This window comes from Vanellus vanellus (genome assembly GCF_965231255.1).
Source record: "Vanellus vanellus genome assembly, chromosome: 5".
In the NCBI taxonomy this organism is placed as follows: Eukaryota; Metazoa; Chordata; class Aves; order Charadriiformes; family Charadriidae; genus Vanellus; species Vanellus vanellus.
The window spans coordinates 32,976,525-32,990,880 of record NC_138910.1 but is presented as its reverse complement, the minus strand read 5'-3'; the positions used below and the strand labels follow the sequence as shown (position 1 = coordinate 32,990,880).

Here is a 14,356-nt window from a genome sequence, read left to right as displayed (position 1 = left end):
CCCCAAATCTCTAACTTACCAATAATTTCCATTCTGTTACGTGTTAATTACTAAGGACATGATTAATATTGTCATTGCAACAGTTCATAAGTGCGGTGCTTATGTATCACAGGCACATAACATGCCAAGTCACATACCAAGGCGTTGACATCCTCAGTTTTGTAGATCAACATCCGTATCTCTTCCGGATCGCCACTGAAAATCGCTTGGACCAGTGGTGGCTGGAAAAATAAAACAGAAGAAGCAGCATTAGAGGTTTGTCTGTTTTCTGTTTAAAAGGAGAGCATATTATTCCTGCTAACATTTACTAATGCTGCTCACAGACATTGTATGACCCCAGTAACAAATCACCAAGAGTATCTCATCCGTAAGAACTACCAGTTTGCTTGAGGATAAACTGAAATCATTAGTATGTTTGTATGTATAACGAGTGTGTGTGTGCACAAACAGGGACCTCTATTAGAATGGCAACTTTTGTCAACAACACGCAATTAGCCCAGATGTTCTCCTTGGCATGTAAGGGAAAAACTAATTACATCAGATACTGCTGCATGCTTGCTGTTGGCACAGATTAATGGTCACGCAATACACATTTAGAAACAGAACATTATGCAGATAATGAATTTTGGGCAATTACTAAACATCTTGTATCTTTTTACTGAATAAATACGCAAAAAGCACAGTTAATTTTAACCACCCAAGAAGCGAAATAGTTATCTTATTGTTTCAAGTCTGTTATTATGCTATTATGAGTCGGAATGCATAAATAAATAATCAGGCATACGGGAGAAACAATATGCCATGCTCATTCCGCTGGCAATGCTGGCGTCACTGCCCGTCGGTGGGAGGGAGCGCTGCATATGCTCAACCGCTCCGTTACACATCCAGAGCTGGCAATTTCAGCCCTTCTGCCTAGGTTTGCTCTGGACCCCCAGCAGCAAATATCCGAGTTATTAACCAAGCTGGCAGAACACAATCTGAGGAATTAAAAGAACAAAACCCTTGCTGCTGGAGACTCAGAAAAAGAAGGGGACGAGCTACAGAGACACCTAACCCCTGAAACATGCAGTTGAAACAGGCAGTGGCCCCACTTCCACTGTCACCCCTCCTGAAGGCAGTGTGTGCCCCCCCCCCGAGCTCGCTGCCCACCTCCAGGCTGCCTCACGGTCCTAACTAGCAAAAAGGAGTTTGTGGTGCTATGCAATCACCAGAATCTGAAAATAACCCTGCAAAATGGAAGCACGCATGACTACTTAAGCACATAAAACCGCAACAGTTCTTAAGATGCTGCAGAATTTAACTGTCTTGTAAACAGGTTATCTCAAAATTCACAAACAAGCTGGAAGAACAGAGAAAATACCATCTTGTCCCAATCTTTTCACTGCAAAATCCATCATATTCAAATGTGGAAAATACATTTCTAAGTCCGTGGTGTCTATTTTAAGACATATTAATCCCTTATGTCCTTGAGAAAGATTCACACTGGAATTTCATTCTTGCCACTCCTCCGATGGAAAAAGGACTAAAGCAGCATCTTTTAACGTAACTGCCTGCAGTCTTACATATTGTAGTGGACATTTGAAAAAGAAAGAAAAAAGACCTGCATTTTACTTGAACCATTTAGCATTCTTCCTTCCCAGCCCATGTGAGAAGGGCCAGAGACTAATTCCCCACCAGAGGATGCAACCACCAGACCTCAGAGCCTATTCCTTTCTCCCTCATCTGCCAAACTCAAACAAATCAGAATTTAGATAAGAGTGAGATGATCGCATTTCTTCATTTTTCTCTACCAAAAGAAAACATTTAAAGTGATTCTCTAATCTCATGCCCACTAGCACGCTAATAAAAATAATATTTCCTAGACTTAGTGCAAACCTAACAGCTATGAAGAACCAGTGAATGTTTATGAAATTAGAATGCTCACACCAAAATATTTCTATTTCATGTACACTTATCGTAATATTTAAATAAAAAAACAAACAGGAAAACATAGAATTCCTCAATTTCAAGATGAATGGCAACACAACCCAGTGGCCAAGCAACAAATACCCGCAGCGGCTTGGATTAATCTCCAAACCCACTTGCAGGTACACCCCCCACCAACGGAAAGTATCAGCCAGGCTCTGTTGACACGTAGGCTGAGATTTCAGACAGAGGTACCATCACCAAGAGAAAAACTCAACAAACTTAAAATCTATTGGATTTTTTTTGAAAGTTCAAATACTTTTACAGGCGACGTTTTTGTTTTAAGATGGAGAGAGTAAAGCACTGTGCATCATTATGTTAAAAAAAAAAAAAAGAGGAAAGTCCACAATAAGACAGTTTGACTCCTTCCCTCTGCCAGAAATCTGAATCAGACACCTGGTTTTACAGGAAATGCTTGACATTTTTAATTAGCATCAGCTACTTAACGCAGAAAGCAGATTGAGAATAACACTGAGTTTTTTAGACCTGTAATATATGTAAGATCCTCATCTCAATTTTTGTCCACCCTACAACAGTCATAGCTACATGCAGTTCCTTAAATCAAAACCCAGTATTCACTGTGCCTCTGAAGCAGGTTATAAGTCCCGCACTGCTGCTATAGATAACCTTTGCTGACAGGAGATAGCTGCCATACACCCATTTGCAAAGGCCTTAGTCCTTCAGCCCTTTTCTCCATGAACTTTACTTTTTGTAAATTAATTATAATAGACTCTATCACTGCTAATTGTAACTGCTAATTGTAATTGAGTCACTGCTGTGCAGCTTTCTCCAATTGGCCACTTTTCTAATTTACTATTTCATGATTTTACTTCGTTTCAAAGGTATTAGTTTTGAAGTAAGAAACACATTGTTAAGAATTTTTTTTTAAGGAATTTTTATTACCTATTAAGACTTGTTTCTGTGTAAGATGCACAGTCCTGTATAATGATCTGTTCAGGAAAAATATGTCAGAAGTACATTGCAGCATTGTTTCTGCAATTTGAGGTCAGAGCTGAGAATGTGCATCCGCATCCATCAGCACGATGGAAAAAGTATTGCTCCATTCAGCAGCTGACTGATGAAACAGAGCTTGCAAAGTTACGTACATGTTGATGATGGATGTCCAATGACCTGAACAGATTACTTTCCTTGATCTTTAGGGATAACCATATTCATGCATGAATGGCTTCAACTTCAAATAACTTTTTTTTTAAATTCCCGAAGGGCAGATAATGACACTTCTTTATAATCAAAGAAGGATACAGTATATTTTTGGAAATAATTTCTAAAACCTGTGACAACATCATTAACGGGTTATTTCCTTAACAGAAATATTTTGCTTTAAAATTCTTCATATTCAGAAGCTGTTAAACACTCAGAATTAAGGAAAAAACAAAACAAAACAAAAGAAAGCACAGAGCAGCTTATGTATAACTATTATTAGAACTAAGCAAGGGTGCAGGTTTTGGAATGATGAACAACTGTTTTATCAGCTCAGCTTTCTGGACCTTCCAAATTCTTAAAGAGAGTTTCACAGCTGGGAGTGTTCACATTTTTTTTTCCTGAAAATATACACCAGCAGCTAACAAAAACCTTTCCATGTTACTTTTTCTACAGAGTTACTATTAGAAGTACGAAACCCATCAACAAGTTTTATTAGAGTGTTCTTTACTTTGTGCTGTAATGAGCGTTATAGTAAAAATAAAATTTTATCTGCAGAAATCTTCCAGTGTTGGAACATATCCCTGTCTTTACTGTACATGGGGCAATTGAAAGCTGGACTTCACTCCACCAGGTTAAATTAGCTCATTGAACTGAAGGCACAATGATTATTTCGGCAACAGAGAGCTTAAACCCACGTGGAAGAATCTCCTGTGGCTCAGCTGGCTTCCACGGCGCCAACAAACCACACTGGCAGAAAAAATCCAGCCTCGGGAAATTCTCCTTCATAGATCTGACAGTATGAATAGTGTCAAAAAAAAGCCAAGACTATTACCAAGCGGCATTCACCGCATTCACAGGTCTCCAAACCCCAGATGAGATGAAGTATTTAAGTGACCTGTCTCAAGTATCATTTTAATTACTATGTCCAAAGTGGGTGCTGAAGCTCCCAGCAAACCAGTTAATAATTTGATCAAGTAACTGTGACATATATTAAATATTTTGTCTTGATTTTAGATATCCTGACTCACTAACAAGGACTTATTTAAGCCAGATTTTCATTTGACAGGAGCTGGAGGCAGATAGGGAAAGGATGATTGATTCCCATTCCGATTTACTATCATCTAGTCTTGTGAGCAAAAAGAAGTTATATATTGATCCTTTACTTGTTCTAATTGCATTATATCAAGTTGCTGGACTAAACACTTGGATAAATCCATGTACTTATTTCCCTTTAACTAGCAAGACAATGTAGCAAGACACATAATCATTTGAAAGTGGTATTGATTTTGTCAGTGTTTTGCCAAACACCTCTTTTTTTCTGCAGGTACTCCCATTAATCAAGATTACAAGGTTGTCTGCAATGTCACATCACGTACATCTATTTCCTTTCACTGCTTCCTATTCCACAGATACTACTCCTCTTCCTAATTTTAATTTAGGACTTTCTCCCTCCAAGAGTACAATACGCGAATATCTGAAATGCTGTTTTAACTTGTAAGTCAGTATAAGTGAGCAGTCATAAACAGGATTTCTCTTAATTCGTAGAGTGCATTTCTGTGGTGCTTAGTATCTATACAGTTCCATGTACAGAAATTGTTCAACACTAATCATTTTTTAACAGGCTTTCCAGTCTATGTCACTTGCATCAGGGGTTAGCCTTTTACTGTGTTTTAGGAATTAATTGTTGGGTAAATACAAAGAGAAGTTTACTCTTAATTTGTTATTATTTCAAAGATTGCATTTCCGCTATTGGAATGTCTATATACTGATTTCTGACAGCAAAGTACTTTCACAGAGCTGGTATTTGGAGAAGAATGTCCTTGGGTGGTTGCTAAGGCGCGTTTCAGAGCAATTACGGATTTTTACTGAGCGACTCCTAATGAATACTTGTCCAAGCTACTGAAAGGCCAGTGGAGAGAATCAAATCCATAAATAGGGTGTACTGGTCCTCTGGAAGCACTATGACAAACTGACAGCACTGTTAAGTGAGCAAATATACCTACCTAGGATACTTATACTGACCAGATCAATAAATACCCTGTACACTGCAATATTTCAAATACAGCAGGAAAAAAGTTTTTCAAATAACTTAGTTCTATCTTCTTATGTCCTTCTGGTTTTTGCAGACTAGCCCAATTATTTATAAGGTTTGCACATAATCCACTGCAGGCAGGACAGCACGTATGCACTGTGTTTCCATGCTCAAGGACAAACAAACTTAGATGACACACAGAGGTATTCAACAAAACACAAATCAACACTCTTGAAAGTAAGAAAAGCTCTGGGCAGATGGCACTTACAAACTTCCAGAGATCTTCATGTTAGTTTTAACCTACTGTTTAAAGGACACAAAAGAACTGTGGTCTGACACTTTCCCCAGACCAGTGACTCTGTAACTTGCTGCCACGCTTGTGTGCTCTAAGTTGCTTAGAGGGATGTGCTGGACATTTAAGTTTCATTGCAAGAACCATTAGTTTTTTCTGTAATCGCTCCTCATTTCTCTCCATGTCATTTATAACAGCCTCTTTCTATTTCGCCTCTCCAAAACCTCAGGTTGCATTCATCCTTCAGACCATAAAAAGGACTTCAGCGCTGATGGCACAGGGCACACAGGGAGCATACTCCGGGAGCAGTGGAGAATCGATCACTGCTTCATTTGCTGCTATGCTCTCCCGAGATTAGGAAAAACATATATATGAACTGTAACTAGAACATATGTTTAGCATCAAGAGCAACTTTGTACCTAAACTTTTTAAAGAAAGAGGAGCTGGAGGGGGTTGTCTGCATTTGCCTTGACAACCCAGCATCTCCTGAACCTGCCCACAGCCTCTGTGCCCGTGAGCCTGTCCCTCTGATCTGTTGATTGGTGAGTGGCAACTTCATCAAAACGCAAAGAATCGCTCAGTGACCAAATGCGAAAATACCCCAGTGCACACCTACAGCTACCGGTATGGTCTAACCCTAAGGGATGGCTACTGAACAGCATCGATGGCATCAACAGCATCAGGCGAGGATGTCTGCAAAGACATTCAGTGCATGACAAACAATGCTGGTTTGGTATTCTGTGCTTCCTCCCCCCTCCCAATGATTAGTTAAATGCTCAGTAACGTGTAAGTGGTTTGGGATTTTAAGTAATTGTTCACAAATGTCTGAATAATTCATGTTATGCTAACATGGTCTGCAGGTAGTTCCCACTTAGGCATGCACTCAGCCTTTTCCACAGTGGCTTCGCAAATGAAGACTTGAATATCTGCAGAAATACTTGGTGCAGAAATAGTTGGAATAGGGCGATTTTAACATGACCAGCAGATATTGCTATTGCTGGAGACATTAATAAAACCTGAGTTTAACCACTAGTGTACCTTGCCAGCTGGATGACAATTAATCGCAAGCTACCAAACAGCTACAGAAATTGAGCAGCTCCGACCTTACCCTGTTGGACTGCCAAGCGGCTTGTGCAGACCGTGAAGCCTTCAGGCAGCATGGCCCAGGGGAGGGCCTCCATCCTGGGAGGACTCCCACCCCTCCAGCTGAATTTGGCCTAGTGCCTGCTATCCACTACTGATCACGTTTTACAGGCTGGAAATTCAGGCCTAACGAAACACCCTTCTGCATCTTGAGGATGGAAAAATCAAAGCACCAGCTTTGGGTGAACAAGTGTTTTTTTCCAAAACTCTAAGTTCTCCTTAATTATAGCTATTGTACATCATTAGGGGAAGGAAAAAAAGTGTGATCACTGGCAAAGGGTTGAAGTAGTAGCAGTAAAGACGCCCGAAATAAGATTGTCCAATGATAAGCTGAAAAACACCCTCCATTAAGGCTCTTGCTTTGAACGCTGTTTACATTATGTTTAGAAAAGGACAACGCAAACTGCTTACAGCACGGCTTGACCCTGAAAAGCCAGCAGGGCCGTCACAACACATCCTGCATCACCTGATTTTTAATGACCCCTAGAGGTGTTCACGGCCAGTTTGGATGGGGCTTTGAGCAACGTGGTCCAGTGGAAGGTGTCCCTGCCCATGGCAGGGGGGTTGGAACTAAATGATCTTGGAGGTCCCTTCCAACCAAAACCATTCTATGACTCTATGATTTCCCCTCCATACCAGTTAGACCTTTGCAACGGCAAACTGGGCTTGGGACTGGAAACCTAGGCTGGGCTCTGCCCCCAGTCAACAGGACCCCAGCAGCTTTCGCTGACACCCCACCTGCAAAACTGTGTCTCGGGCCAGAGGGAGAAGACAATCGATCTGATTCCACAATTAAACATAATCACAATTCATCATTTAGTAAGTGATGTGCAAACCAGAATATACTTCAATTCACTTTCCCATAAGCACGATGCTTGTGAAGTAACGATAATAAACCTCCTTCACACCCCTGCCTCCCCACCATCCCCTGCACCCTCATGTTTTGGTCTTCTCTGTGCCCGGCCCTTTCTCCTCCTCTACTCGCCTTCTCCAAGAGATTTCAACCTTTGCTTCTCTCTCTGCTGCCCCATTTCCACGCCACTGGAGCAGGGGAGCTGGAGCTCTTAGGATGATGAACACCTGAACACCTTCAATTGGAAATACACACACTTGCATGTCAAGCAAGCGAGAAAGAACGAAATCTCTAAGCAAAATGAAAACTAACCAGGGCGAAAAGTATTACAACATATTGAGACAGCTGAAACCTTAACACAATGTTTATTTAGTCAAGCTTTCCTGATACTTAAAAAGGAAAACAGTCAGGACCGATTCTGCTTGTGCAATGCTGGATCAAGCCCGGTATTTCTGTTCGCACAATTTCTGATATGCCATTCCGGACGGTGCAAAACAAGAAACAAGCCTCTCGGCAGATCTATTTCTGGCTGCTCGCTTGGCTCCAGATTTTGGCTGCCTCCCATTTTTCATGATGAAGCCTATCAACTGCCCCAAGAATTGCTTATGTTTCCAGGTGAAGCAAAGGTTACATCCTGCCATTCCTGGAATCCTGAAATTCCTCTACACACCAAACGCGCTGCAAGTGCATTATGTTTTGTTAAATTTATCAGTTAAAGGCACCAAAATAACTCATAGCATGTTAAATTTAGATCACTTCTAAAAAGGAAAAGAGCTAAGCAAGTTTAATTCAGCTTGCCCAGCGTCCTTTCCTTCATTCTCACTACTGGAGGCTGTCCACTGGTCTCAATCTAGGTAGTAGGTTTTGGTCTTGGCATTTGAGGGGGGATGGAGGGGTGGTGTTGGTGGTTTTTTTTAAGTGCCTGCAGACCATATCAGAAAATTAGTTAAGAAATACTGTCTTGAAGCTACATTAATCAAGTGAAGACAAAGACTCAGCATGCTGCAGACTAGTTAAAATAAGAAAGCATTTTTTAAAGGAGACAAAAATAAACATAGTAGCATTACATTTGTTACATTCACCAGCATTTGTTACCCATTTTAGTGGAGAAAAGTCTGTTGCAGACAGCATAATAGATTTGTTGGAATATCCACAAAGACTGAGGATAATCAAGCTAATGGTATCTTGAATTTTTCTTGTCCTCTTGAATTTGTTTGTTCAAAGTTTCTTAGGGTTTTGTCCTGATACAAACTGTATGTTATGTAATATCTCACAACAGACATATCAACAACACCATCAAATAACAGCCATGGGATTGCAATGGCACTATCAAATAAAGGATCCAATTCTTTTTATACATTCCCAGCAGCAAGTGCTGTACTACACGAGTTCTTCTTGTCACACTGATATTTTGACTCCCAGAGCTTTTGCCTTTTTTTTCTTTTCCCTCCTTTTTTTTTTTTTTTTCCCCTCCTTTCCCCCCCCCCCCATAATCTATCTATCGCCTCGCTAGGCAAGAGCAGGGAAGAAGGCCTGGCACCAAGGCAGTGTTTCTGAACAAGAGCATAGTAGAGAGTAAAATCCCTGGGGGCACCAATTCCCGCTGGCGTAAATCAGTTTACGTGAACTCCCAAGCAAGAGGTGCTGTGCCATGTTACACCGCCTGCTTCTGGAAGACCCCCACACTTTCTCCCCATCAGAAGCACAGCTGAGAGGTGGCCAGACAGCACAAGGTTACAAACCTCAAGAGAAATAAAATGGCTGGCGGCAGGGGAAAGCACGAGCAACCCTGATGACCGGTCTGCTCCCCACTAGAGATTGAAGAATAAAGCAGTTAGGGGAGAAGCTCACTCAAAAAACATCACTCCTACTGAAAGCTTCGTTTCCTGCTCACTTGTCTTCAAACACATTTCAAGCACGCCAGCAATTTTTATATTTTTTTTGACCAACAGCATAGGTGTTGAATTCCACCAGGGAAAAAAAAAGACAATTAAACCCAATTCTGTGAGCAGGGGGGAATGCTCTGGGGAGCAAACAGGTTCATGCTGGTTGCAGCTCTCCATCTAAACTGACGCGTATCCTCCGTTCAGTGGCCCCATATCTTCTGGAGACCGCTGACATCCTGCCTTCACCTGACTCTACCAGCAGCAATGGCAATCAAGTAGAAAAAAAGGAGAGAAACGGAAATGTTGCAAGTTTATCTTCCTTCAGTTTATCGCTTATGAAACCATAACTTACCTCTCTCATCCTTGCCGAGGTACATGTGAGCAAGGACCTCTACACACACCGCAGCTGCTTTAAGCAACCTTTTCATATCCCTCCTTCAGTCCAGCAGCACAGTGAGATCTGCCTTTCATTTGACATCCCAGACACTCAATAGTACAGAGTAATAGCCCAGTGAATCTCTGTCTGTGCCGTAATTACGTGCTGTATCTGATATACACAGCATGCATTGATACTCATCTTACACTCTAATAAAAATCCTTTCATTTTTAGAAAATTAATCCTGATTTAGAGAACTATAAAGTGGCATCTGATCCTGTAAGATCTTACTCAGTAAGATTAGGACTTCCGCTGGTTAATGGGGTCTGTTTTATATCAATGTACACACAAAGAAGCAGCTACGAAACAGAGAATGCCCTAATAAATTAGCAGATACTTCTGAACTACAAGCAACTACAAGGACATTGGAGGGCAGGATCAGAATTTACAACCACCTCGACAAACTACACAAACAACTGGAGTGGAGGGAGACGAGGACACTATTCAGTACGAAGGAGAACACAGCATGCCTGTTAGCAAGAAATCCAGAGTTATTACATGGCAGTTTTGTATAAGAAAGAATTTAGGACTGCAGTTTACTAACTGAATGTAACTGAACAATGTTATGAAAGAGGAAGAGACCTTAAAATAGTAATAGGGCTTGCAAAACACACAGTCATCCTTCCACGCTGCTTAGTGCTGCTTAAGCTGCAACTGGAGTGAGACATTTCATTTGGGCACCACTTGACGAACAAAACAGAGCTCTAAGACATGACTTACAGGGAAAATCTAAATAGATCGGATCTATTCAGCCTACACAGAAGAAAATATAAAGGGAACACGAGAACAATTTGCAATACGTAAAAGGTTCTTACTAAAAGAAATCATCTGTTTTCCACATCCAAGACATGCAGAGCTGGAACGGCTACACACAAGGAGAATGCATTTCTGCTCCATTGAAGGCAACACAAACCAGGAAATTGGTTACCAATTTGGCTGAAGACCATCCTTTGAAAAACAGATCTAGACCAACCATCACTGAAAGTCAAAGGGATTTTTTTCTGCAGGCTTCAGTAGGCAAGGGATTGAACACATGAAAGCAGAAGAGCCCAAACAAAATTCACACCGCACTTACATAAATACAAAGGTTAATGCAAAAAAGGATAAGCTACAGCAGACTGCATTTCCAATAAAAAGCAGAGAACATGCATTTTCTAGCATTTCAGCTGGGTATTACACCATAAAAGGGGCAATTACTTAAACAGTGTTGCACATGATGCTAGAGAAATTTTAACAGAAATCAATAAAATATATATATTTCCAAAAGTTCAAGGGAAGTCTAGTGCTTTTCGGTAGAAACACACTAACACGTCGCACGACCCCAGCAGAACTTTCAGACCCCATTTCATTCACTCATCAGAAGGTAATCACAGCTATGGTTTTCTTCACATGAGTTCACACGCTGAGTTAAGGACAGATATTTTGCACAATCTTGCATGTTCCTGAATCTCATCTTCCTTTTAGCAGTGATCTGCAACACTTCCCAGGGCCTGCTGTCACGGGTGTCTAAACCAAGCCCCAGAGAATAGCAAACGTCTGGGGTCATGAAAGTGACAGAAGGGAAGGACAAGACATTTTAGGGTCTTGAGTAAAATCTGAAACATATCTGACTTGCTCGGTCTTACCATTCTATTACAGGTGGATCTTGCTCAGGCTCAAGTAACTTCCCTTGTGTTGCACATCACACACAAAGCCTCCCCACCGCCTGTCCTCTAAGGACTGCGATGCAGCTCATTCCTCTGGTGAACGATTACCATCCCAACAGCCATCCTCCTGCCAGCTCCAGAACTCAGAAAATCTCCCAACTTACTTTCTCATACATAGCCGGTGTCAAATATACCTTAGAAGACATTAAACACTAACGTTTATGTTTCCTTATTTCTCTTAGAGGCTTATGGAGCTCACAGTCCTCTTGAAGAGCACTGCGGTCAGTTATTACTGTTTTCATAAAATAGTAAAATCCTTTGCAGACTTTAGTCTCTGGCATTTGCCTTCTGCATAGCTAGTATAAAATGCAGATCAAAAATGTTCAACTACTGAGACTGATGACAGTGTTATTTCCATTAATAGCAGAGTAACTATGTGTGAACATGCAGATCAGTCCATAACAGCATTTCATCTCTTTCTTTGCATTAGGCATGCTACAGTTGGCATGGAGCTCTGCTCAACAACCAAAGCAGATGTTTTACCTCTATTTTGAATCTGGAACAGATTAGTGAAGTCAGCCTGATTCAACATATCCTGATAATATCCTCGTACTCATCATCATCCAAACTATCAAAGCTGACAGGAAAAAAAATTAAAAATCAAGCTTTGCCGATGAATGCAACGTCAAGTAGCCAGGCCAAAGAAATGAAATGGCAATTTAAAAAGGTTTCAAAATTGGCTTCACTTCAGAAACCAGTTCGGGATCTTCCAAGCACAATGCATCTGACTGTGACAAAACCAGCAGCTTCAAAATGACTTTGTACAGACTCAAATTAAACTGAAAAATTAGCCTGAGAGCTGTAATGAGCTATTACACTCTTTCTTCCAACAAGTTACCATCACAAGTTATGACCACCTTTGTCTGGATACCCTTTGGAAAGGCTGCAAGATGTCTCCGAGGCTACTGTCACAGTTCAGGGAGTCAGTGTCTATCACACACAATCCCATGCATTAAACACATCTCCATATCCGAGAAAAATTAGTCTTGAAGGAGAAGCATCAGCCAGAAGTGCAAGTGTATGCATTCTCACCAGCTGAGGAAGTAGACTACACCACATCTTCCTCCTTCTACTTCTTCTCAAGGAGCTTCCAGCCAGTCACAATCTCTTACTGAAACCCTTCAGCACAGGGAAGGGAGGTGAGAAAGAGATTCGGCTGCCCAGCTCCCAACACAGCTAATTCATTTTGTACACGCAGCTCTCTCTTCACTATCACTTCCAGTTCCTGCCATAACAAGCCAAGTGGTATGGTTTGCAGTCAGGCAAGCTATGCTAGAGACCCTCTCTCTGTCCATATCACATCTAGACACATTGGTCCGCTCTGGCCTGGATAACTGTTGCCCAAATGGAGCTTTCTTTTCTGGAAACAAAGGCTTGGCGTGGGGGTGTTCAGCCACAGAGTGACCGTCCTGGTGAGGTCAAGGCAAGCCCCACTCGTTTCCAAACAGCAGCTCATAAAAGCTTCCTTGCAACAGAAGAGGGCAAAGAATCATCAACTGAACAAAAGGGAACACATGAAAGAGAAAGATTGTGGTCCACTTCCACTGCCCCTCTGTAACACAAAGTGCTCAGGCCAGCCAGAAAGGAGAGAGGAGAAAAAAAAAAAGGAATAAAAAAAAAAAACAAGCCAGTTTTCACAAAACCCTTTTTAATCCCAAACTGCAGGTGCCATTTGTAATCCAAGCCGCATTTTTTATTTTGCTAGAGAGGCGATAGCTTATTAAAGCTGAAAGAAAGTTTAATTAGACTTGTGTAGCCTAACGCTTCAGCCTCTCATTTTCTGTGAACCGTTCCACTTCAAAAGTGAAAAACTTACTATTCTGCATTGCTCTGTCATGCATCACAAGTCTGATGCCGAAAAGGAATGCTTGCAGAAAGGAATACTTTAAGGTTTGAAAAAAAATAAAAGTGTTATTTTTTCTTAAACAGAGGTTTCATGTTGTTACAACAAATCTGTATCTTGAGTCTCAAAAGACTACAGTTGGTAATCCCTTCTCCAGTTCTTTTGTAAATATTCCTGTATTAGTCTTGTCAAAATGAGCCCAGTAAATATGCAACCCTGCTACAAAACAAAAAGCAACCCATCACCACTTAATCAGCTAATGCACGTAACTGCTTGTTGTCAAGGCTGTGGCAATGTGCTTTACATTCTTTTTTGTCTGTACTGGTAAGCAGGGCATTATTCTCAACCTCTCTCTAATGACAACAGCAGAAAGAGCTGGAGACAGCTTGATCAACTGCCTAATGAGATGAGGAAAGCTGAATTACAGTAACCTAGCTAAAAGATAAAACCAAAACAAACCAGAGGACTTCCCAATCCCGTCTGACTTTACCATTGTTTTAGCATTCCTTGGCCACCCATTCTGGCCACACCACCACAGGTGCCTGTGGTATTTGAACATTTCCTTTCAACAGGGAGCTCTTCCAGTTGTTCCGCCCATCAGAGAAGAGGATGTTTGAGAAAGAGCACAGGGAACATGTCTGCACTGCCACTAGTTACCCCAGATGCCTTCTTTGGAAAGGAGATGTCTTTCTGGGATCATGCTATGGGAGATGAACCCCCTACATGAACTCAAGAAGGAGGAGGTATTGACCTTACAGTTTCCTTTCTAAATCCCATGTAAACGTCAAACCAAAGTCTGTGGAACTAAATTAGTAATCAACTCCATTCATTTTCATAGTTCTTTACAAGTGACTGAAGTACAGCATCAGAAGCTAGTGAGATCTGACAGCATCTAAGCTAGGCCCAGACTTAGCTCTTCACTTGCTCAACTCTTTTTCAAGGAACTGGTTTGGTAAACCACCGTCCTGTTTTGTTGCCTGGTTTGTCCATTCTCAGGGCACCCTGCTGCTCTGCTAAACAAAGCAAATCTCTCTGA

At 41.3% G+C, this 14,356-nt stretch overlaps 1 protein-coding gene across 1 annotated transcript in view; it reads right to left on the bottom strand.

Moving 5' to 3' along the window:
• Positions 1-173, bottom strand: part of ANKRD44 (ankyrin repeat domain 44) — a gene marked incomplete at both ends in the record, with an annotated part of 75,140 nt that extends 74,967 nt beyond the window's left edge. The window contains one exon of the mRNA XM_082483737.1: positions 138-173. Coding sequence (XP_082339863.1) covers positions 138-173 — 36 coding nt within the window. The remainder of the gene's footprint in view (positions 1-137) is intronic.
• Between the last annotated feature and the right edge of the window lie 14,183 nt (positions 174-14,356).